Raw genomic sequence first — 23742 nt, 5'->3', positions numbered from 1 at the left:
TTCCTCAAATTAACAAACCTTTTTAGATAAAGAAGAAAGAAATGAAAAGAGGAAGCAAAAGAAAGAAAAGCAAAGTAAAGGACGCCCCTCCGACCCACCCACCCTGCGCCCCCTCCCCCTCCACACTCAGAAGGCGGGTGTCTCCATCTTATCCCAGAGATCCCATACCTTGTTATGTTTGTCTAGCGTGTTGTTTAGGGAAGCTGTAAGGTATTCCATACGTTTGACGTCTCTAATTAGGGCCAGGAGATTTATAGTTGGGCATACTAGTCATCGCACTTTTTAGTTCTTCCAAAGTAAGTGGTAAGTCAAGATTCAATTTATCCTGGTCTGAAAGCATAGGAATAGCTGTTTGATGTAAAAAATTAGTGGCCAGACGCTCGTGGTCCTGTGTAGTTGATTTATATAGGCTTCTATAATAGTCAGAAAAGCACCTTAATAATCTCGGGGGGCCTGGAGACAAGATCACCATTCTGTGTTTTAATTGCCTGTATTACTGTAGAGGGGCCATTAGATTGAACTAGTAGGGAAAGAACTCGACCCACCCTCTCTCCTTCACCAAAATAATATTGACGTTGGAAGATGCGTTGATTCTCTACCTTTTTTAAAAGTGCCATTTTATATATCTGTTGGCTATCCACCCAGGCCTGTTGTTTCCCCGGCGATGGGTCCTCCACAAACGCTCTCTCAGCCTGGATAACATCATTTCTAATTTCTTTCTCTTGCTCTCGAGCTTCCCTTCTTGTTATTGCAATTTTCTGTATGAGTATTCCTCTAAGAAAGGCTTTTAGGGAGTCCCAAACTATTCCGGGCGCCGCTGTCCCTCTGTTAATTTGGAGAAATTCCCCTATATGATCCACTAGGAGGTTAGAGCTATCAATTAGTTCCAACCAAGCGGGGTTTATTCTCCACTCTCCCAGTGGGACACTCTCTCCCGTATTCAAGGTTATAACTAGAGGGGAATGATCTGAAATCCCACGTACCCCATATTCTATATCTGCCACCAACCCTGATGCCTCTTTGTTCCCCAAACCCATATCTATTCTTGATAGCGTCTGGTGGGTGCTAGAGAAGCAAGAATACTGCCTATCCTGAGGGTGTCGCACGCGCCAGATATCCTTTAGTCCGACTTCTAGTAAGAATTCATGTAGTCGACCTGTTCTATTCCCAGCTGGACAAGGGAATCTGACCAAGCGCTTATCTATAGTTTCATTAAAATCTCCAGCTATTATCCACGGGACACCCAGTTTACCCAAACTAAACATAAGAAATTTATACATAACCTCTAACTTAAAGGGAGGAGGTATATAAATATTGGCTAAAACATATTCTTGCCCATCCATCAGGCAATGCAAAAAGACAAATCTCCCCTCCCCATCAATATGAGACTCTTTGCATAAAAAATCTGTACCCTTCCAAACTAGCACACTCACACCGCGAGAATACGATGAATAGAAGGAATGGTAATATGCCTGGAATTTCCGGTTATGTAGCTGAGGGGCCGTAGTTGGGGTTAGGTTGGTTTCCTGTAGAAAAAGCAAACCAGGTCCCTTTCCCTCCGTCTCCAACATCACAGACCCCCTTTTCTTAGGATCTCCCAGGCCCCTCACATTCCATGAAATTATATTCCACCTACCCATCAAATCCAGTGGTTGGTATGCCCAGGGAAGGGAGAAGGCGAGGGGGGAGGGAACCGCTTTCTCCCCCCAACGCCACCCCCCATCCCAACCTGCTCCCGTCACCACCCCGATACCCACAGCACGTGTTCGAAGACTCACCTCCCTCCCCCCACCCTCCCAACCCTGCCCATCAGAGCAACCCCTAGGGGTCTCAATTGTAGCCGGTATAATCATACCCCATTCAAGAGTACCCGTGCTCATCGCCCCCCCAAGTAGTCCTGCCATACCCATTTAACACACGTTCTAAGGTGGGATCGTAATCCCTCCATAACACCAATTATACCCCTCTATAAAAAAAAACAGAAAGGGGAGGGAGGGGAAAAGAAGAAAAAAAAAAGGGGGAGGGGAGGTGCTGCTGTGACTTCATAAACTCAGTGGTTATAATATTGTTTACCCTCAAAATATATATATATCCCCACTCCCCCTACCCCCACCCCAACCCCCCCCCCCTCAAATCTCACCCTCCCAACTCAGCTATAGAACCTCATTTGCCACAACTAATGTAGAATTGTGTAAAATTTAATTCGCCATGTGATATCGCAGTACTCTATGATCCATAGTGCTTACCCGTTCCCTGATCAATTTATTATATCGTTTTACCCACCTCACTCAAATAACAAACAGTGGCGTTATAACTCCCCATCCATTCATTAAGATGAGTTTGTAAATAAAGTGCATTCTCAGGTTCCCTGCTGGGACAGGAGAGCCAGAGAAAACCATGGAAGATGGTGGGGGGGTCATTCCCTCCCACTGCTTGTGAAAGCCACTAGGATTGCTTTTACATGAAAGCCGACCGCTGGCTGAAAAGAATGATAGCAAGATGATACCTAAACCCGCAGGAATCATTCTGGTATAACCACTCAAAGTCCAGTAACATACCAGTACGTTGCTGGTCCTTGTTGGGCATATATTGTAATCTTTTTACTCATGCAGCCTGTGGGCTGAACTAAAAAAAGAGATTAATTGGTGGGTATGACCACCATTAGAATACCTCCCTTCATCCACCCACTTCTAATGATGGGCTTACATGCACCATTTTTATATACTGAAGCATGGGGGCATCCGCCAAAATCGCTCCTCCACTCTTGCTGCCCCCATGCCTCAGCATATATGCTCTTTTTTTGTGGTGAAATCACCTCCTACAGCGCTGGAGTCACGGCTTTATGTATCGTTGCTGTCAAGATAAATAAATCCGCACTGCAACTGAATGGCGTACCTGCTAAGTAAATGATGGTTAACAATAAAACAAAGTAACATTACAGTATAACAGTAAGACTTACCATACCTGCAAAGCAAATACAAAAAAAGCATAGTAAAAAATAAAAAAAAATTTAACGCAATCCGTGTCTAAAATATATATATATGCCAAAGCATGGGGGCATCCACCTCAAAAGGTAGCAGCAAATCACTCCTCCACCCCTGCTGCCCCCATGCTTCGGGATATATGCTCGGTGTAGGAGGTGAAATCACCTCCTACAGCGCTGGAGTCACAGTTTTATCTATGGTGGGAGAAACCAATGTTGCTATCAAAATAAATAAATCCGTGCTGCAGCTGAATGGCGTACCTGCTAAGCAAATGATGGTTAACAATGAAACAGACATTACAGTATAACATACCATACCTGCAAAGCAAATACAATAAAACATAGTAAAAAATAAAACTGAGAGAGAACGAAAGACAGTAGAGTGGAACGTAGAGAGCGAACATAAGAGAGAGAGAGAGAACAACAGAGAGAGAGAGAGAGAGAAGAAAAATACAACCACAACTATTTTTGGCTTTTTTATTTATTTATTTATTTTTTGTGTGTGTTTTTTTTTTCCACTTTTTTCACTTTAATAAAAGCTTGAGCCAGGATTGGTGGTTTCCGACAATGGCACCAACCTCCTCTCCGACCCTCCGACAGGGACAACTGACCTATGTGCCCTGTGTGGCTCACGTCCTTAACCTGGTGGTGCAGCGGTTCTTGGGCAGGTACCTGGGCTTACAGGATGTCCTGAAGCAGGCCAGGAAAGTCTGCATGCATTTCTGCCGATCATCTAATGCCTGTGCTCGGCTGGCTGAGCTCTAAAAGGAGTTGAACCAGCCCAAGAACCGCCTTATATGTGACATGCCCACCAGGTGGAACTCAACGTTGGCTATGTTGCAGCGGCTGCACACGAAGCAGAGGGCCATCATGGAGTACCTGTGTGACTACGGCACCAGGACAGGGTCAGGGGTGCTCGGTTTTTTCTCACCATGCCAGTGGGGCATGATCAGGGATGCATGCACTGTCCTGTCACCGTTTGAGGAGGCCACAAGGATGGTGAGCAGTGACAGTGCATGCATCAGTGACACCGTACCTCTTGTCCACCTCTTGGAGCATACGCTGCGTGGAATAATGGACAGGGCACTTGAGGCAGAACAGAGGCAGGAAGAGGAGGACTTCCTTGCCTCTCAAGGCCCCCTTTATCCAGACAGTGTTCCTGCTGTGCCACCCATCACACAGGAAGAGGATGAGGAGGAGGAGGATGATTGTGTCAGCATGGAGGTGGAGGCTGGCACTCAGCATCAGCAGCAGCAGCAGCAGTCTTGTAGGGATGATTTAGGCCGCGTACACACGGGCGGACTGTTCGCTCAACTTTGTCCGCTGAACAGTGTTTCAGCGGACAGTCCGCTCGTGTGTGGGGCTTCAGCGGACAGTTTCAGCGGACAGTTTGACGAACAAAGTTTTTCGGAAATTCCGAAAAACTGTCCGCTGAAACTTGGTTTGAGCGGACAGTCCGCCCGTGTGTAGGCCACTTTCGAAATGAGCAAACTGTTCCCGCTCGGAGGAAAGTCTGCTCATTTTGAGCGCGTCTCCAGGTAGGCGGGGCCCGCGAAGGAGACGTCGCGGGCCCCGCCGCCTGGTATGGACTTAAAGGGGAACCCCAACGCCGGAAAAAAACGGCGTGGGGGTCCCCCCAAAGTCCACAACAGACCCTTGTCCGAGCACGCTACCCGGCCGGCCAGGAAAGGGGGGCGAGCGAGCGCGCCCCCCCTCCCGAGCCGTACCAGGCCGCGTGCCCTCAACATGGGGGGTGCCTTGGGGAAGGGGGGGCCGCGCGGCCCCCCCACCCCAAAGCACCTTGTCCCCATGTTGATGAGGACAAGGGCCTCTTCCCGACAACCCTGGCCGTTGGTTGTCGGGGTCTGCGGGCGGGGGGCTTATCGGAATCCGGGAGCCCCCTTTAATAAGGGGGCCCCCGGATACCGGCCCCCCACCCTATGTGAATGAGTATGGGGTACAATGTACCCCTACCCATTCACCTGTAAAATAAAAGTACCCAAAAAAAAAACACAACACACGGGATAAAATATTTTATTGCACAGCTTCGGGGGTCTTCCGTCTTCGGGGGTCTTCTCGCCGGACTCCTCCGCTATCTTCTTGTAGCTCTTTTGCTAGCGGAGGAGTCCGGCTTTCTTCCTCCCCGCCGCCGGCCTCTTCTCCCGACTTCGGGGGTCTTGTCCCCCTCTTCGGTTCTTCTGCCGGGCCACCGCGCCTTCTTATAGCTCTTTTAGAGGCGGTGGCCCGGTCTTCTGTCGCCGCTGTCGCCTTCCGGTCGCCTTCCGTTCTTCTTCTTGTTCTTGTTCTTCTTCTTCTCCAGGAGATGTTGACACGTCGCTCTCTCCGGCCGGAATGCCAGAGCCGCGCTGTGCGGCCACTTATATAGTGACAATGGGGCGGTGTCACATGGTATATGTCACATGGGTTGGTCACATGGGTTGATGTCACATGGGGACTATGACATCATAAGGGGGCGGGGTCACCATGTGACCAACCCATGTGACATATACCATGTGACACCGCCCCATTGTCACTATATAAGTGGCCGCACAGCGCGGCTCTGGCATTCCGGCCGGAGAGAGCGACGTGTCAACATCTCCTGGAGAAGAAGAAGAAGAAGAACAAGAAGAAGAACGGAAGGCGACCGGAAGGCGACAGCGGCGACAGAAGACCGGGCCACCGCCTCTAAAAGAGCTATAAGAAGGCGCGGTGGCCCGGCAGAAGAACGGAAGGCGGCAGCGACAGAAGACCGGGCCACCGCCTGCAAAAGAGCTATAAGAAGGCGCGGTGGCCCGGCAGAAGAACCGAAGAGGGGGACAAGACCCCCGAAGTCGGGAGAAGAGGCCGGCGGCGGGGAGGAAGAAAGCCGGACTCCTCCGCTAGCAAAAGAGCTACAAGAAGATAGCGGAGGAGTCCGGCGAGAAGACCACCGAAGACGGAAGACCCCCGGAGCTGTGCAATAAAATATTTTATCTCGTGTGTTGTGTTTTTTTTTGGGTACTTTTATTTTACAGGTGAATGGGTAGGGGTACATTGTACCCCATACTCATTCACATAGGGTGGGGGGCCGGTATCCGGGGGCCCCCTTATTAAAGGGGGCTCCCGGATTCCGATAAGCCCCCCGCCCGCAGACCCCGACAACCAACGGCCAGGGTTGTCGGGAAGAGGCCCTTGTCCTCATCAACATGGGGACAAGGTGCTTTGGGGTGGGGGGGCCGCGCGGCCCCCCCTTCCCCAAGGCACCCCCCATGTTGAGGGCACGCGGCCTGGTACGGCTCAGGAGGGGGGGGCGCGCTCGCTCGCCCCCCTTTCCTGGCCGGCCGGGTAGCGTGCTCGGACAAGGGTCTGTTGTGGACTTTGGGGGGACCCCCACGCCGATTTTTTTCAGCGTTGGGGTTCCCCTTTAAGTACATTCCAGGTGGCGGAGCCCGCGACGTCTCCGTCGCGGGCCCCGCCTACCTGCACACGCGCTCGAAATGAGCGGACTGTTGCCTCGTGTGTGGGCGAGTCCGTTCATTTCAAAAGTTGCGCGGACTTAGTACGACGAACAAAGTTTGCCGTATTTGTCCGCTCAAAAAGTGCCGTGTGTGGGCGTGTTCGTTCATTCAAAAGTTTGAGCGGACTGTTTGACGAACTTAGTTTCGGCAGACAGTCCCCGCGTGTGTACGCGGCCTTACAGTCCCAAGAAACCTGTGGACTTGTACGTGGCTGGGAGGAGGTAGCTGCGGATTATGTTGTCCTTAGTGACCCAGAGGACTCCGGACCGAATGCCTCAGCTAACCTACGCTGCATTGCCTCCCTGATCCTGCAAAGCCTGCGGAAGGATTCTCTTATTCTTCGGATCAAGGAGAGGGACCATTACTGGCTGGCCACTCTCCTTGATCCACGGTACAAGGGTAAGGTTGCCGACCTTATCTTGCCATCGCAGAGGGGGCAGAGGATGAGACATCTGCGGGAGGCCTTGCAGAAAGGTCTGTGCAACGCGTTCCCAGAGACTGGGAGGTTACAAACTCCTGGTCCTGGACAACGTGTTGCTGAGGCATCGGTCAGAAGGAGCGGTGGAGAAGGTGGCCGTCTGACCGATGCGTTCAGACAATTTTTTAGTCCGCAGCCCCAAGGTATGATTGGTTCCAGCAACCATCGCCAGCGTCTGATTTACATGGTGCAGGAATACCTAGGGGCAAGGTAAGACTTGGCCACTTTTCCCACGAAAATCCTCTGGCTTACTGGGTCTTGAGGATGGATCACTGGCCAGAGCTTGCATAGTATGCAATTAAGCTACTGGTCTGTCCTGCATCCAGCGTTCTTTCGGAACGCACCTTCAGTGCTGCTGGTGGCTTTGTTACCGATCACAGGGTGCACCTGTCCACCGACTCCGTTGATCGACTGATCTTCATAAAGATGAATCAGTCTTAGATCACCCACAGCTACCAAGCACCTGAAGCTGATGTAACCGAATATTTTTTTTTTTTAAATATCACATCCCTTCAAGACTGCCTATGCTGATGCTGAGTGACTGTCCTTTTATGTTGATTGTCTATCTTCTTCCTCCTCCGCTGATATGTTGGAAGAACATTTTTGGTTCTGGGTGATGCCACCAGCCCAATTTTTCAGCCCCTGTTTAACAGGGGCGTTTAATTACAATTTTTGATGCAATGCTTTGCAGCCGGGCTCATTTCTGCACTACAACTAGAGTGTATGGTAGAGGTTGCAGTGTCGTGGCACCAGCACCAGTGCCTAAGGCCCAATTTTTCAGCCCCTGTTTAACAGGGGTGTTTAATTGCAATTTATGATGCAATGCTTTGCAGCCGGGCTCATTCCTGTACTACAACTAGAGTATATGGGAGAGGTTGCAGTGTCGTGGCACCAGCACCAGTGCCTAAGGCCCAATTTCTCAGCCCCTGTTTAACAGGAGCGTTTAATTACAATTTTTGATGCAATGCTTTGCAGCCGGGCTTATTCCTGCACTACAACTAGAGTATATGGTAGAGGTTGCAGTGTCGTGGCACCAGCACCAGTGCCTAAGGCCAAATTTTTCAGCCCCTGTTTAACAGGGGCGTTTAATTGCAATTTTTGATGCAATGCTTTGCAGCCGGGCTTATTCCTGCACTACAACTAGAGTATATGGGAGAGGTTGCAGTGTCGTGGCACCAGCACCAGTGCCTAAGGCCCAATTTTTCAGCCCCTGTTTAACAGGGGCATGTAATTACAATTCTTGATATAATATTTCACAGCAGGGCCCGTTTCTGTGCCCACCGAGAGTAACTGTGAGGACTTATAGTGTTGTGGCACCATCACCAGCACCACAACCACCAAAGGCCCAATTTTTCTACCACTGTTCAACAATGGCATGTAATTACAATTCTTGATATAATCGTTCACAGCAGGGTGCTCCAGCACCCACCAAGAGTCACTTTGAGGGCTTACAATGTTGTGGCAACACCAACACCTTGTGCCGCCATTTCTGCAGAGCATATAGGGCAGGCCCCTACTTTCAAACATCCAACTTACAAACGTCTGCTACTTGCAAACGGAAGGAGACAACAGGAAGTGAGATGAAAAAAGACGGACAGCAAAACAAATTATACAGTGGTGTGAAAAAGTGTTTGCCCCCTTCCTCATTTCCTGTTCCTTTGCATGTTTGTCACACTTAAGTGTTTCGGAACATCAAACCAATTTAAACAATAGTCAAGGACAACACAAGTAAACACAAACTGCAATTTGTAAATGAAGGTGTTTATTATTAAAGGTGAAAAAAAATCCAAACCATCATGGCCCTGTGTGAAAAAGTGATTGCCCCCTAAACCTAATAACTGGTTGGGCCACCCTTAGCAGCAACAACTGCAACCAAGCATTTGCGATAACGTGCAATGAGGCTTTTACAGCGTCCTGGAGGAATTTTGGCCCACTCATCTTTGCAGAATTGTCCTAATTCAGTTACATTAGAGGGTTTTCGAGCATGAACGGCCTTTTTAAGGTCATACCACAACATCTCAATAGGATTCAGGTCAGGACTTTGGCTAGGCCACTCCAAAGTCTTCATTTTGTTTTTCTTCAGCCATTCGGTGGTGGACTTGCTGATGTGTTTAGGATCATTGTCCTGCTGCAGAACCCAAGTTCGTTTCAGCTTGAGTACACGAACAGATGGTCGGACATTCTCCTTCAGGATCTCTTGGTAGACAGCAGAATTCATAGTTCCTTTTATCACAGCAAGTCTTCCAGGTCCTGAAGCAGCAAAACAGCCCCAGACCATCACACTACCACCACCATATTTTACTGTTGGTATAATGTTCTTTTTATGAAATGCAGTGTTCCTTCTACGCCAGATATACTTGGACACACACCTTCCAAAGAGTTCCACTTTTGTCTCATCGGTCCACAGAATGTTGTCCCAAAAGTCTTGGGGATCATCAAGATGTGTTGTGGAGAAATTGAGACAAGCTTTGATGTTCTTTTTGCTCAGCAGTGGTTTTCTCCTTGGAACTCTGCCATTCAGGCCATTTTTGCCCAGTCTTTTCCTGATGGTGGAGGCATGAACGCTGACCTTAACTGAGGCAAGTGAGGCCTGCAGTTCCTTAGACGTTGTTGTGGGGTCTTTTGTGACCTCTTGGATGAGTCGTCGCTGCGCTCTTGGGGTAATTTTGGGAGGCCGGCCACTCCTGGGAAGGTTCACCACTGTTCCATGTCTTCGCCATTTGTGGATAATGGCTCTCACTGTGGTTCGCTGGATTCCCAAAGCTTTGGAAATGGCTTTATAACCCTTTCCAGACTGATAGATCTCAATTACTTTCTTTCTCAATTGTTCCTGAATTTCTTTGGGTCTCGGTATGATGTGTAGCTTTTAAGGATCTTCTGGTGGACCTTACTGTGTCAAGCAGCTCCTATTTAACCACTTCAGCTCCGGACCAATAAACACCTTAAGGACCAGAGGTCTTTTTCCAATTTCGCATTGCGCTGCTTTAACTGGTAATTGCGCAGTCATGCAATATTGCACCCAAACGAAATTTGCGTCCTTTTCTTCCCACAAATAGAGCTTTCTTTTGATGGTATTTGATTGCCTCTGCGATTTTTTTTTTGCGATATAAATGGAAAAAGAGCGAAAATTTTGAAAAAAAATATATTTTCTTCTTTTTGTTATAAGAAAAATCGAATAAACTAAATTTTAGTCATACATTGAGGGCAAAATTTATTCAGCCACATGTCTTTAGTAAAAAAAATGTCAATAAGCGTATATTTTTTGGTTTGCGCTAAAGTTATAGCGTCTACAAACTAGAGTACATTTTCTGGAATTTACACAGCTTTTAATTTATGACTGCCTATCTAATTTCTTGAGGTGCTAAAATGGCAGCGCAGTACAAACCCCCCCTAAATGACCCCATTTTGGAAAGTAGACACCCCAAGGAAATTGCTGATGGGTATGTTGAGCCCATTGAATATTTTTTTTTTTTTTGTCCTAAGGGATTGAATAATGACAAAAAAAAAAAAAAATTTTACAAAAAGTTGTCACTAAATGATATATTGCTCACACATGCCATGGTTATATGTGGAATTGCACCCCAAAATATATTCCGCTACTTCTCCCGAGTATGGGGATACCACATGTGTGGGACTTTTTGGGAGTCTAGTCGCGCACGGCACCCCGAAAACCAATCACCACCTTCAGGATTTCTAAGGGTGCAAATTTTTGATTTAACTCCTCACTACCTATCACAGTTTCGAAGGCCATAAAATGCCAAAATAGCACAAAACCCCCCAAAGTGACCCCATTTTGGAAAGAAGACACCCCAAGCTATTTACTGAGAGGCATGTTGAGTCCATGGAATATTTTATATTTTGCCACAAGTTGCGGGAATATTACAAACTTTTTTTTTTTTGCACAAAGTTGTCACTAAATGATATATTGCTCACACATGCTATGGGCATATGTGAAATGACACCCCAAAATACATTCTGCTGCTTCTCCTGAGTACGGGGATACCACATGTGTGGGACTTTTTGGGAGCCTAGCCGCGTACGGGACCCCGATATCCAAGCACCACCTTCAGGATTTCTAAGGGCATACATTTTTTATTTTACTCCTCACTACCTATCACTACCTATCACAGTTTTGAAGGCCATAAAATGCCAAGATGGCATAAACCCCCCCGCCAAATGACCCCATTTTGGAAAGTAGACACCCCAAGCTATTTGCTGAGGGCCATGTTGAGACCATTGAATATTTTTTTTTTTGTCCCAAGGGATTGAATAATGACAAAAAATTAAAAAAAATTTTTTTTTTACAAAAAGTTGTCACTAAATGATATATTGCTCACACATGCCATGGTTATATGTGGAATTGTACCCCAAAATATATTCCGCTACTTCTCCCGAGTATGGGGATACCACATGTGTGGGACTTTTTGGGAGTCTAGTCGCGCACGGCACCCCGAAAACCAATCACCACCTTCAGGATTTCTAAGGGTGCAAATTTTTGATTTAACTCCTCACTACCTATCACAGTTTCGAAGGCCATAAAATGCCAAAATAGCACAAAACCCCCCAAAGTGACCCCATTTTGGAAAGAAGACACCCCAAGCTATTTACTGAGAGGCATGTTGAGTCCATGGAATATTTTATATTTTGCCACAAGTTGCGGGAATATTACAAACTTTTTTTTTTTTGCACAAAGTTGTCACTAAATGATATATTGCTCACACATGCTATGGGCATATGTGAAATGACACCCCAAAATACAATATGCTGCTTCTCCTGAGTACAGGGATACTACATGTGTGGGACTTTTTGGGAGCCTAGCCGCGTACGGGACCCCGATATCCAAGCACCGCCTTCAGGATTTCTAAGGGCATACATTTTGTATTTTACTCCTCACTACCTATCACTACCTATCACAGTTTTGAAGGCCATAAAATACCAAGATGGCACAAACCCCCCCCCCCCCAAATGACCCCATTTTGGAAAGTAGACACCCCAAGCTATTTGCTGAGGGCCATGTTGAGACCATTGAATATTTTTTTTTTTGTCCCAAGGGATTGAATAATGACAAAAAATTAAAAAATTTTTTTTTTTTTACAAAAAGTTGTCACTAAATGATATATTGCTCACACATGCCATGGTTATATGTGGAATTGCACCCCAAAATATATTCCGCTACTTCTCCCGAGTATGGGGATACCACATGTGTGGGACTTTTTGGGAGTATAGTCGCGCACGGCACCCCGAAAACCAATCACCACCTTCAGGATTTCTAAGGGTGCAAATTTTTGATTTAACTCCTCACTACCTATCACAGTTTCGAAGGCCATAAAATGCCAAAATAGCACAAAACCCCCCAAAATGACCCCATTTTGGAAAGTAGACACCCCAAGCTATTTACTGAGAGGCATGTTGAGTCCATGGAATATTTTATATTTTGCCAAAAGTTGCGGGAATATTACAAACTTTTTTTTTTTGCACAAAGTTGTCACTAAATGATATATAAATAGAAGAAAAACAGTGCCAACCTAAGTGCAGTATTTTTAGATCACAAGTATTTATTTGTAAAAGTAATATACTCACTCTCTACCAAAGAGTGAGTGTATTACTTTTACAAATAAATACTTGTGATCTAAAAATACTGCACTTAGGTTGGCGCTGTTTTTCTTCTATTTGTATATCTTCTAAAGGTGCCTTCTACCCTTGAACATGCTGCCTACCTGCTTGTGCTAAGAAATTCTCCCTTTCCTATGGCTATCTTTACAACTATTGACTATTGACTGTAACCTATGATCCTGCCAGCTACCCATTGACTATTATTTGCCATATTCTCTGCAAAACTCTGCGAAGCAGCAGATTTGAAACCCAAAAATCTGTTATACATATAAACTATAGCAGATACCCCCATTTTCCCATCCTATTTTTCTCCCCTCCATTTTTCCCGGGTTTTTTTCTCAAAAGACTCCCCCCCCCCCTCCCCCCATCCTGGACATATATAATCCAGCAGGGCAACACACAAAAAACATTTTGGTTTACTAAATGATATATTGCTCACACATGCTATGGGCAGAAGTCAAATTACACCACAAAATAAATTCTGCTGCTTCTCCCGAGTATGGGGATACCACATGTGGGGGACTTTTTGGGAGCCTAGCCACGTACGGGACCCCGAAAACCAAGCACTGCCTTCCGGATTTAAATATAAAATGCTACCAAAAAAACTGTTAGCGATCGCAGGGATCAGGCCTGACTCTGCGATCGCTGCAGTTATGTGTTTAGTGTTTTGTAAGTGACAGTGATCGATCGATACTGCACTTGGGTGGGCTGGGCAGAGGGGCAAAACGCAGATGCTAGCAGGTATCTGGGCTGATCCCGCTAACAATGCGTTTTTTTGGAACCTTGAACTGCTGGGGACGCTAGTATAAATCTGATCAGATCAGATATTGATCTGTTCAGATTCTATACCACTACGGGAGGTGTATGCTTTGCGTGTGGGTGTTAGCGGTACTGGCACTAACCTAGCGCTGCCTGGGGCGACGCAGACCCTGACCCTAAAACCTAATTGATATCACCCACCGGGTGATCAGGGGGTTAAACCTTTATTGGGTAATAAATGGTGGGTGCCCTGATGCTATAAAAAGCAAACTAACCAGAGTCACCCCTAACACTTATACGGTGATCAGTGGTGAAAGGGTTAACTAGGGGCAATCAGGGGTTCAAATTTTTATTAGGTAGTATATGGGGGTCCCTGGCGCTATATAAAAACCTGACGGGGAACCTAAATAACTAACTGGCTAACCAGCGTCACCAGTGACACTTATACTGTGATCGCTGGTGAAAGGGTTAACTAGGGGCAATCAGGATGTTAAAACCATTATTGGGTAGTATATCGGGGTACCTAGCGCTGTAAAAACCTGGCGGTGAACCTAAAAAAATAACTAGCTACCTAGCGACAGTAGCGACACTGATGCAGCGATCAGAAAAATTATCGCTTAGTGACACTGGCAAAAGGGTGTGAAAGGGTAAACTAGGGGCAATCAGGATGTTAAAACCATTATTGGGTAGTATATCGGGGTACCTAGCGATGTAAAAACCTGGCGGTGAACCTAAAAAAATAACTAGCTACCTAGCGACAGTAGCGACACTAATGCAGCGATCAGAAAAATGATCGCTTAGAGACAGTGGCAAAAGGGGGTGAAAGGGTTAACTAGGGGCAATCAGGATGTTAAAACCATTATTGGGTAGTATATCGGGGTACCTAGCGCTATAAAAACCTGGTGGTGAACCTAAAAAAATAACTAGCTACCTAGCGACACTAGCGACACTGATGCAGCGATCAGAAAAATGATCGCTTAGGGACACTGGCAAAAGGGGGTGAAAGGGTTAACTCTAGGGGCAATCAGGGGGTTAAATCTTTATTGGGGGGTGATAGGGGGCTACCCTGGACCTAACACTAACTGCCCTGACAGTTTTTACTTTTACAACTGACACTGAATGCATTGATCAGTAAAGAAATGATCAATGCAATCAGTGACACTGTGACTGGGGGGGGGGGCGGGGGGGATCTGGGGGCGATCGGGGGGGGGATCGGGGGGGGTTTGTTTACCTGTGTGTACCTACATGTCAGTGTAGTGTTGGTGCACACTTACTATTAGTCTTCTCCTCGTAGTCCGGTCAAAAAGACCGCCCCGAGGAGAATGACATCACTTCCTCCTTCCTGTGTAAACAATACACAGTGGGATGAAGTTCGTCATTGGCCAGGAGCGATCCAGAGGGGGTGGCCAGAAACCAACGGCCATCCCCTCATCACGGATCGCTGCTGGAGGGAAACGGACCGCCGTATCCAGCGGGAGGGGGTCCGATCGGACCCCCCACCCGCTGGAAGGCAGGCACGTACATTGACGTGCTTGTGCCTGCCTGTGCCATTCTGATGACGTATAATGGCAATACGGCGGTCCTTAAGTGGTTAAGTGATGCCTTGATTGTGAACAGGTGTGGCAATAATCAGGCCTGGGTGTGGCTAGAGAAATTGAACTCAGGTGTGGACAACCACAGTTATAGTATGTTTTAACAAGGGGGGCAATCACTTTTTCACACAGGGCCATGATGGTTTGGATTTTTTTTCACCTTTAATAATAAACACCTTCATTTACAAATTGCATTTTGTGTTTACTTGTGTTGTCCTTGACTATTGTTTAAATTGGTTTGATGTTCCGAAACACTTAAGTGTGACAAACATGCAAAGGAACAGGAAATGAGGAAGGGGGCAAACACTTTTTCACACCACTGTACAGGGGTGATAACCCTTCCCTATGTTTTCCAAAAAGCTGAAAAAAAGCTGAAAAATAGATTGACTGGAGCTACACTTTAAAAATGTACCAGTTCAAAATTACAAACAGATTCTACTTAACACAACAAATCTACACAGTCCCTGTCTTGTTTGCACCGCCTGTATACTGCTGTTCTGAGTATATAGGACCTGGGGGCCCACGTCTTTCCTTTTTTTAATATGGGTACGGGGTTCCCCTTAATATCCGTACAAGACCCAAAGGGGCTGGTAATGGGCGGGGGGGGGGGCTACCCATGCCATTTTTCTCAATGTTTTTCATCCATATTGCCGGAACCAGATATTACATTAAAAACGCAAGCAGTTTTTTTCTGTTAAATGTCATTTTGTGACTGTTCTAAACACGGGAAACATGTGGCACTTCACAGGCATACTATAGACACCCCCCAGGCATGATATTTAAAGGAATATTTCACTTTTTTTCACTTTAATCGTCATTAAAATCAGTGCTCCCACCAAAACAGCCATTTTTTAAAACATTTTAGGCATTGACCCATGTCCCCTGGGGCAGGAGCCAGGTCCCCAAACCCTTTTTAGGACAGTATCTTGCATATTAGCCATTAAAATTAGCACTTTTTATTTTGAACGTTCGAGTCCCATAGACTTCAATGGGGTTCTAACGTTCGTACGAATTTGCGGTCTGTTCGAAAGTTCTGATGCAAACCGAACAGGGGGGTGTTCGGCTCATCCCTAGTCCTGATCAGATTAGATCAGATATTGATCTGTTCAGACACTATACTACTAAGGGAGGGGTATGGTGCGTGTTTGGTTGTTAGCGGTACGAGCACTAACCTGATGCTGCCTGGGGTGACGCAGACCCTATCTGACCCTAAAACCTAACTTTGATCACCCACTGGGTGATCAGGGGGTTAAACCGGTGGCTGCCCTGACACTATAAAAAAATGGCTAGCTAACCTGAGTCACCCGGCTCATTTACTGTGATCACATGTGACAGGGGGTAATCAAGGGGTTAAACCTTTATTAGGGGTGGTTAGGGGTGGTCCCTAGTCCTATCTGGGCCTAAGATTATTTACCCTAACACTGATTAGTGTCACTAATGACACTAGTACAGTGATCAAAAAAAAATCTGATTGCTGTACTGGGTGGCACAGTGACAGCTGGTGATCGGGGTTGATCGGGAGGGTGAATATATGCCTTTGTGACCTGGTGTCAGAGTAGTGTTGGTGCAACTCACTTTTCTGATGCTCTCTCCTCTCGGTCTGGAACAGAAAAGACAGACATGAGGGAGATGTCATCACTTCCCTTGTCAGTGCGATCACCAGGTCCAGGTCAGAAATCATTGGCTTGGGCCTGGGGATTGATCGGTTCCTGATCGAATCTGGCCGCACGCCTGACGTAGCATAATGGCGCTTTGCCTGCACCATTCTGCTGCAGTACAACTGCGGCGGCTGGTCAGGAACAGGTTAAATCGGTGCAGTGCCGAATCGCAAAAAATGGCCCGGTCATTCAGCAGCCAAATCTTGGTTTTAAAGGTAAATTAAAGCCCCCCCCCCCTTTTTTTTTTTTTTTGCTTAATTTTAGCATTATCTTCAGTTTTGCACAGTCTCATCTCCTGCACTGTGAATGCTTACTCGCATTGGGGTTGATTTACTAAAATGCAAAAATTTACTAAAGTACAAAATCAGCTGTGGATGGTAGCCAATCAGATTCTAACTTCAGCTTGTTCAGTTTAACCTTTGACAAAAAAAAACTGGAAGTTAATTGGTTTACAAGCACAGCTGTACCAGATTCTGACAGACAATGTAACAGACAGACAGCAATAAAGGCATTGGGGGTTATTTACGAAAGGAAATCCACTTTAGATCTGAGAGGGACATGCAAGGAAAAACTGCATTTTTGCTTGTACATGATTGGATTATACAATCAGCAGAGCTCATTTTATATCTTCCCATCAGATCTAAAGCGACTGCACTTCCAAGTGCACTTGTAGTGCAAAGTGGATTTGCCTTTAGTAAAAAAAATCCCATGATGTTTTTCTGCACCTGGGGAGCCAAATACATTTGGCCAAGAAGTTCATGTCTGCACATGCTTGTGCTTGTGTAAACACCAATGTTCTTTTTCATTAGCATTTACCTATCACTTTTTACCTACCTGATCACTTTTCATACAAATTTCAAAAATGAGAAAATACATCATATGCAGGTGTGCAGGTAAACACCAATGCAACAAAAAAAAAAAAAACAGCGTTTTTATGAGTACAATTGTGTTCAGCCAGGCATTTAAATGGGCAGCTACACCTACAGCTATATCATTAAAGTGTTTTTTATTTGTCTCTCTGTTGGTGAGATTTCCCAGCACTCCCTATCCTAATCTGTTTTTTTTTTAAATTATTATTATCAAAGGAAAACTGGCCCAGAATAGTAAAAAATATATTTTTTTTAAATGTAGCTGTAAATGTCTTGCCATTCCAATGACCTGCCTTCAAAGACCAATGCAAAACAAATTCTTCTACTTCTAGCGATCACAGCAATACCACATAGGTGTTTGTTAGTAAATAACCCCCATTGCATCTTTTCCTCCATTCAAGAACAGAAAAAAAAGCAGGGGTGGACTGTACAGTGACTGATCTATGTGATACCCAATCACAGGCTATCACAGCGATCAGGTGATTGGGAATCGGTGTCTTGTCATATAACGTCCTCCATCCGATAGTGTCCGCTGCGTACTGCGCGTGCGCAGTACACAACAACACAGATTCCGAAAATTGCCAAAGATGAACGGCGCCTGCGCCGTGAGTCCAGGTTCTAGCCCCACCATCCAAGTGGACATAGAGTAGGAATAAAAAAGAGCCGAGCGCAGCGAGGCCGAGCCCGAAGCGTGGCGAGCGAAGCTCGCCCGCGAGGGGCCCTCTAATATTCACAACCCTATGTCCGCTTGGATGGTGGGGCTACCACCTCCACTCACGGCACAGGCGCCGTTCAGCTTCGGAGATTTTCCAAAGGTTCGTCTGCTCCGTACTGCGTATGCGCAGTACGGGGTGGACACTATTTGATGGCCGGACACTATACGGCAGAACACCGGGATTCACAGCTCCCAATCATTAGTATGAATCCCAGAGCTGTCAGTAATATCTTGGGCTCTGTGCTGAGAGCTCGCTGTTTAGGGCATTTCCAGCAAAAGCACATGTATACATATATGCAACACCACGGCTGAAGATAAGCTACCGTGAGGCCGCATATATTCACACCCTTGGCAGTAAGAGGTTAAACAGTCACATAATTCAATGGTACAGAGAAGCAAATATTACAGCTTGCATGGAGAGGGATGGATTCAGGTTTCTATTTCTCAAAACATTTGAGAACTTAAAAAGAGCACCACACAAATCATCACAGAGTGCAGTGGTATTTAATTAATACATATTAGGGCAGAAAAAGACGGCAAATGTGTTTTGGAGGCTCTGGCAATCTCCCTTTTTCTGCAACTTTGGAGGACTGGACTCTAGAAGGTGATGGTAAAAGATTTGTTGTGACTTTTTTGTCATATGCAATAGGTTTGCAGATGGTGATATAGACTACTCATACTAAGCCACCAGCTACAGAGCAACTGCATCTTACAGTTGATACCAAAACAGGATTCTTTGGCAAATTATTGCATTTTAAATTACCCCTTCCTCACATTACAGAGCGTTCAGTGTCTGCTACTTCTTTTTGCTAATCCCTTCATTGACTTCCACTCAACCAACATCTAAAACTCCAAATTGTGACAAAAGCCCGCAAAGCCATCCACAACTCTGCCCCCAGCCACACTGCTCTCATCGCTCCTTCTAAGACTTCCTGGTCTCTAGCTCCCTTGTCACCTCCTCCTATGCTCATCTCCAGGACTTCTCCAGAGTCTCTCCCTTTCTCTGGAACACCTTACCCAATCTGTCTGTCTCCTACTCTGTCCACCTGTGGGTGATCCCTGAAAACTCATCTCTTCTGAGAGACCTATTCTGCCTCTAAGGGTCCTTTCACACGGGGCGGATCAGTTCTGATCCGCCCCGTGGATGTCCGTTTGCTCAGCGGGGATCACTCCGCCGATCCCCGCTGAGCAGGGAGATGACAGGTCTGTCTCCGCACACTGTGCAGGGACGGACCTGTCACAGCGCCGCTCTCCCCTATGGGAGATCGGATGACGACGGACCGCAGTGCCCGTCGTCATCCGATCCGATCCGCAGACGGATGGAAAAATAGCTTTTTCCTCCGTCACACTTTTTCGGATCGGAGCGGGTCGGATGTCAGCGGACATGTCACCGCTGACATCCGACGCTCCATAGAGCTCTATGGAGCACCCGTTCAGGTCCGCCTGAAAAACTGACAGGCGGGCCTGAACGGGACGTTAGTGTGAAAGAGGCCTAACTATTAAACCAAACTTTGACATTCTCCATCAGCTCACGCATAGCAGTTATTACCTATTGTTTTACTTGACTCTCCCTTTATGATTCTAAGCTCTAATAGACAGGGTCCTCCGTTTTCATTAAAATGTATTGTAACTCTACTGCCTGCCTCCATTGTGGCAGGAGAGGGACCAGGAAAGGATTTTAGAGTCAGTCTTTGAAAAAAAAGACACAGAAAGCAATAAAAGCCTTAAAGCTGAACTTCAGGTTAGGGTAAAACTTACCCTTGTGGTGCCCCTTCCCTTAGTTCCCAGATAAATGCTTTTACTGTCCAGGGGCTATTTTTTCTGCGGCCCAAGTTGTGCTTTAAACAGATTCCCTTCCCCAAGCCCAAAAGTAAAAAAGAAAAATTGGCTTTACTTCTGCTTTAAAAGGCATGGTGCGACTGAGCAGTGAGAGATACATAAGCATAAGAAGAATCAGACACATAAATAGTAACCTGTTATTAAAAGTTCAGTCTGACCTAATTTTAATATGTAACTTTTCATTACCCACCAGGTGCACAGGCTACAAATTCCACAGGTATGTACAATTTACAATAAAGGACGGAGCTGACACAAGATCCATGTGTGAGGGCTAAGTAATATATAGTAAAGGCTAAGAAAGCTTTTCAGACCTAACACATGTGTTTTTCATGTCCTTGGAAATATAATGACCTATGTCTTCCTGTCACAGGGGTTCCCGGGTGGGGAATAGCTCTTCTCACCATGATGAGCATAATGGCTGCATTTACTTTGGGTTTCATCATGATCATAGTAAGTTTTTTTTAATTATAAAACCATACAAATTTATGTTGAGCTTGGTCATTTTATTTCCTTCATAAGAATAATAGCGAAATACCGAGGTAGGGTCACTATACTGCTAGTGTTCATAAATATATTTACCTGACATAATAAATTGCATTTCCATTAGATACATAAAACCAATTAAGGATTCCAACCGACTATCATTGGATAGGGCATACCCCATCCTGAATATATTGTAGACCAAAAATAAATAGACCCAGTGAGGCTTTTAAGGTACAACAACAGTACAGACCTTTGATAGATTATTTAAGTGATTTTTATTCAATATAAAAGGTTAAAAATAGATGTAATGTGTATCTATCACAGGGTGGTTCTGTGGATACACTATAAAATAAAAAAACAAATGCCACGTCCTTTGAATCAATCGAAACAGAAAAAAAGAGGGAGGGAAGAAAACGGGGGAAGGGAACCACACCAAAAAACCTAAATAAAAGGTGTTAGTTGTGTTGGACTTTTTAGGCATAATAATATATTTGATATAGAAAAGGGGAAAAGAAAAAGAAGAATATTTTACATAAAAAATTATTTATTTATAAGAAAGAAAAAGATAAAAATAAATATAAAACATATCAAGTACTGTTTGATATCCTGTCTAAACTAGTACATTTTAAACAATGTCCATATCCGTTCCCATTAGGCATATAAGCCTAAAGAAAGAAAAAACACATTAGTCCTCAATATAAGAAAAGTTTACAATAGACAGGGTATTAATTACAGAACCAATTTGGATATATTCTGGTGCTCTACATGTTTCGCGTTTTGATTAACGCTTCCCCAGGAGCTTTACCAATTTTCTAAAATGGAGAGAATGTATCAATCAGATTAATGCATAAAATATTTCATATACATTTACAATCAATTCTAAAAACGAACACCTTTTATTGAGGTTTTTTGGTGTAGTTTCCCTTCCCCGTTTTCTTCCCTCCCTCTTTTTTTTCTGTTTTGAAAAGGTTAAAAATGAAACAACCGGAAGAGGCATACTATAGATACAGGGCTTAGCAAAACAGTTCAGAAACCAACATGTGGGCCCATAAAAAATATCACATAATAACAAATATGTTATTACGTATATATAATAATTGTGCATTCAAAGATATGTATCAGAGTATATTGGACCAAAGCACCTTGAACGTTTCATTGGCAAATCCCCTTCTGGGCCCATTGTACACTGTAGGGAAGCTGTTGTAGAGTGCAGAAACTCTTATGCACTAATTCTTATTCTTGGCTTTGTAACTTCACAAATCATGTAAGACCATATGCAAGAGATGGATGGGAAAAAGGCAATAGGTTATGTGCGATCCATGCTATGAAGGATGGCCTGGCAGTGCCCCATTGTTCATAGAGATTTAGGGGAGGGTACACTAAAAGAAAGGGCAGTTAACCTAAAACTTTGCACAAGTGTTGTCCAGGAACCTGGAACCTTTAGCTACACCACTCCTAGCAAGTGATCCATTTTGATGCACAGCTTCATAGTCAAGTGCAAGGATTGAAAAATCCCACCCATTTTTGAAATCCGTTTCACAGCCAAAGAAAAGTAAACAGTAATCATTGCTTGCTATCGAAATAGATTATCTCATCATTCAAGTGTGACTTGACACTTCAAATTTCTGACAGAGCGGTTACAGTTAGAAACTCTAAAATATGTGCAATAGATACTTTTTTTCATAAACACACCAATTTTTGACAACAAATTTAAAAACTCAAATTACAGAAGTTTTAATTCCTTTTATGTATTTTCATCCAAGCTGGGACATTTAAATAAATGTCTATGTATCTATTTTCTTTCAGCCATGTTGGTGTCGCAGTACAAAGTATGACTGCCAAGAGGGAATTTCATTTTACTCCCCCCATACCATGTTGAGTGCTGCAAATGCCTGCCAGCCAACTTGTCAACCAGCCTGCCAACCAGCCAGCCAGCCAGCATGCCAACCAGCCTGTCAACCAGTCTTAGAGCCATCCTGCCAACCTGAGCCATCCTGCCAACCTGAGCCATCCTGCTAACCTGACTGCACACCAATCTGCCAACCTGACTGCCAGCCAACCTGCGAATCTGAATGCCAGTCAGTCAGCCAGTCTGACTGTCAATCAATTTGTGAATCAGACTTCCAACCAGCTTGTCAACCAGAATGTTCAGAGATGCGAGAGACATTGATCGATGATTAGAAAGAGTAATATCTATTCTTATTACCTCAATATGTGCCATAGATATCTATAGTTTAGTAATCAGTATTAACCAATTAGATTTCAGCTCACTGTTGTCAGATCAGAGAAACAGATATTTTATTTTTATTTTAGTTTTTATGGGCTACTACAAATGATGTAAGGTTTTAAAACTGGTAACTACGCTCAATAGCATTTATGTATGCTGTTAGATAGATAGGGACAAAGTTGGATCTTTTGCATCTTCACTGCTGTTCATTAAAATGTTAGTAGTCTAGCTGTTATACTGATATACTCGCTTTAATACCACTGACTCATATCACGTATTTTGATAATAATTTCTGATTTTAAAGGAACCTCGAAAGGTATCTGCCCCATTATAGGAAGGGTACAAACATGCCTTACTGAAAATTAGAGCACCAGTACAAAAATATGTGACTTTTTAGGTACCAATACACAATTATTTTAAAAAATCATTATTTTGTTTTGTTAAATAAACAAGGATGTTTAAAAGATCTTTATATATGGAGTGAGGGGACTACAATAACCACTTCCTCAGGATATCCTGTTAACTTTCTGATTAAGTAGCCAATACAGTCCATATAATGTTCCCAGAATCATCTTTTTTCCCTCACATCGTATATAGAAGATTTTTTGAGTATCCTTGTAGACGATTAAAGTGTATGAAACTATGTAGAAGGGATACAAAGATACAGGGGGATAAAATAATGTCTTTTGGCTATGTGTCTAAAATTGTTGTTCCAGCTTTAATCATTTTTGTAAAGATAAATAAAATTATGAGTTTTAGAAATGAGTATTGCGTATTGGTACCTACATTTCCCCATGTTATATTGGTGTTGGGATTTCTGTCTTTAGTCAGACTTTTATCATCTGAATACCTTTTATTGGCCCTTGTTCAGAAGGTGGTAAAGTGAATTGATCAGTAGGGATGGCTGAACGGTTCGCCCGGCGGTCGTTTCGCGGCGAATTTCTGCTGTTCGCGGTCCTCCCGATCGGCGGACTATTGCCGCCGTTCGCCCGGCGGACTTCCGTGTTTACTGTATAAAGGAACTTTGAC

At 44.8% G+C, this 23742-nt stretch overlaps 1 protein-coding gene across 1 annotated transcript in view; it reads left to right on the top strand.

Annotated features, from left to right (window-relative positions):
- Positions 1-23475, top strand: part of LOC143988676 (uncharacterized) — a 29237-nt gene extending 5762 nt beyond the window's left edge. The window contains exons 2-4 of the mRNA XM_077488421.1: positions 20197-20220; positions 20374-20453; positions 22293-23475. Coding sequence (XP_077344547.1) covers positions 20197-20220; positions 20374-20453; positions 22293-22505 — 317 coding nt within the window. The 3' untranslated portion in view covers positions 22506-23475. The remainder of the gene's footprint in view (positions 1-20196; positions 20221-20373; positions 20454-22292) is intronic.
- Positions 23476-23742: the final 267 nt, after the last annotated feature.

Source organism: Lithobates pipiens, unplaced genomic scaffold, assembly GCF_037356315.1.
Source record: "Lithobates pipiens isolate NorthernLeopardFrog02 unplaced genomic scaffold, aLitPip1_a1.2 Scaffold_1, whole genome shotgun sequence".
Taxonomy (NCBI): domain Eukaryota; kingdom Metazoa; phylum Chordata; class Amphibia; order Anura; family Ranidae; genus Lithobates; species Lithobates pipiens.
The sequence above is the reverse complement of the archived record's forward strand: the minus strand, read 5'-3'. Positions and strand labels throughout refer to the sequence as shown.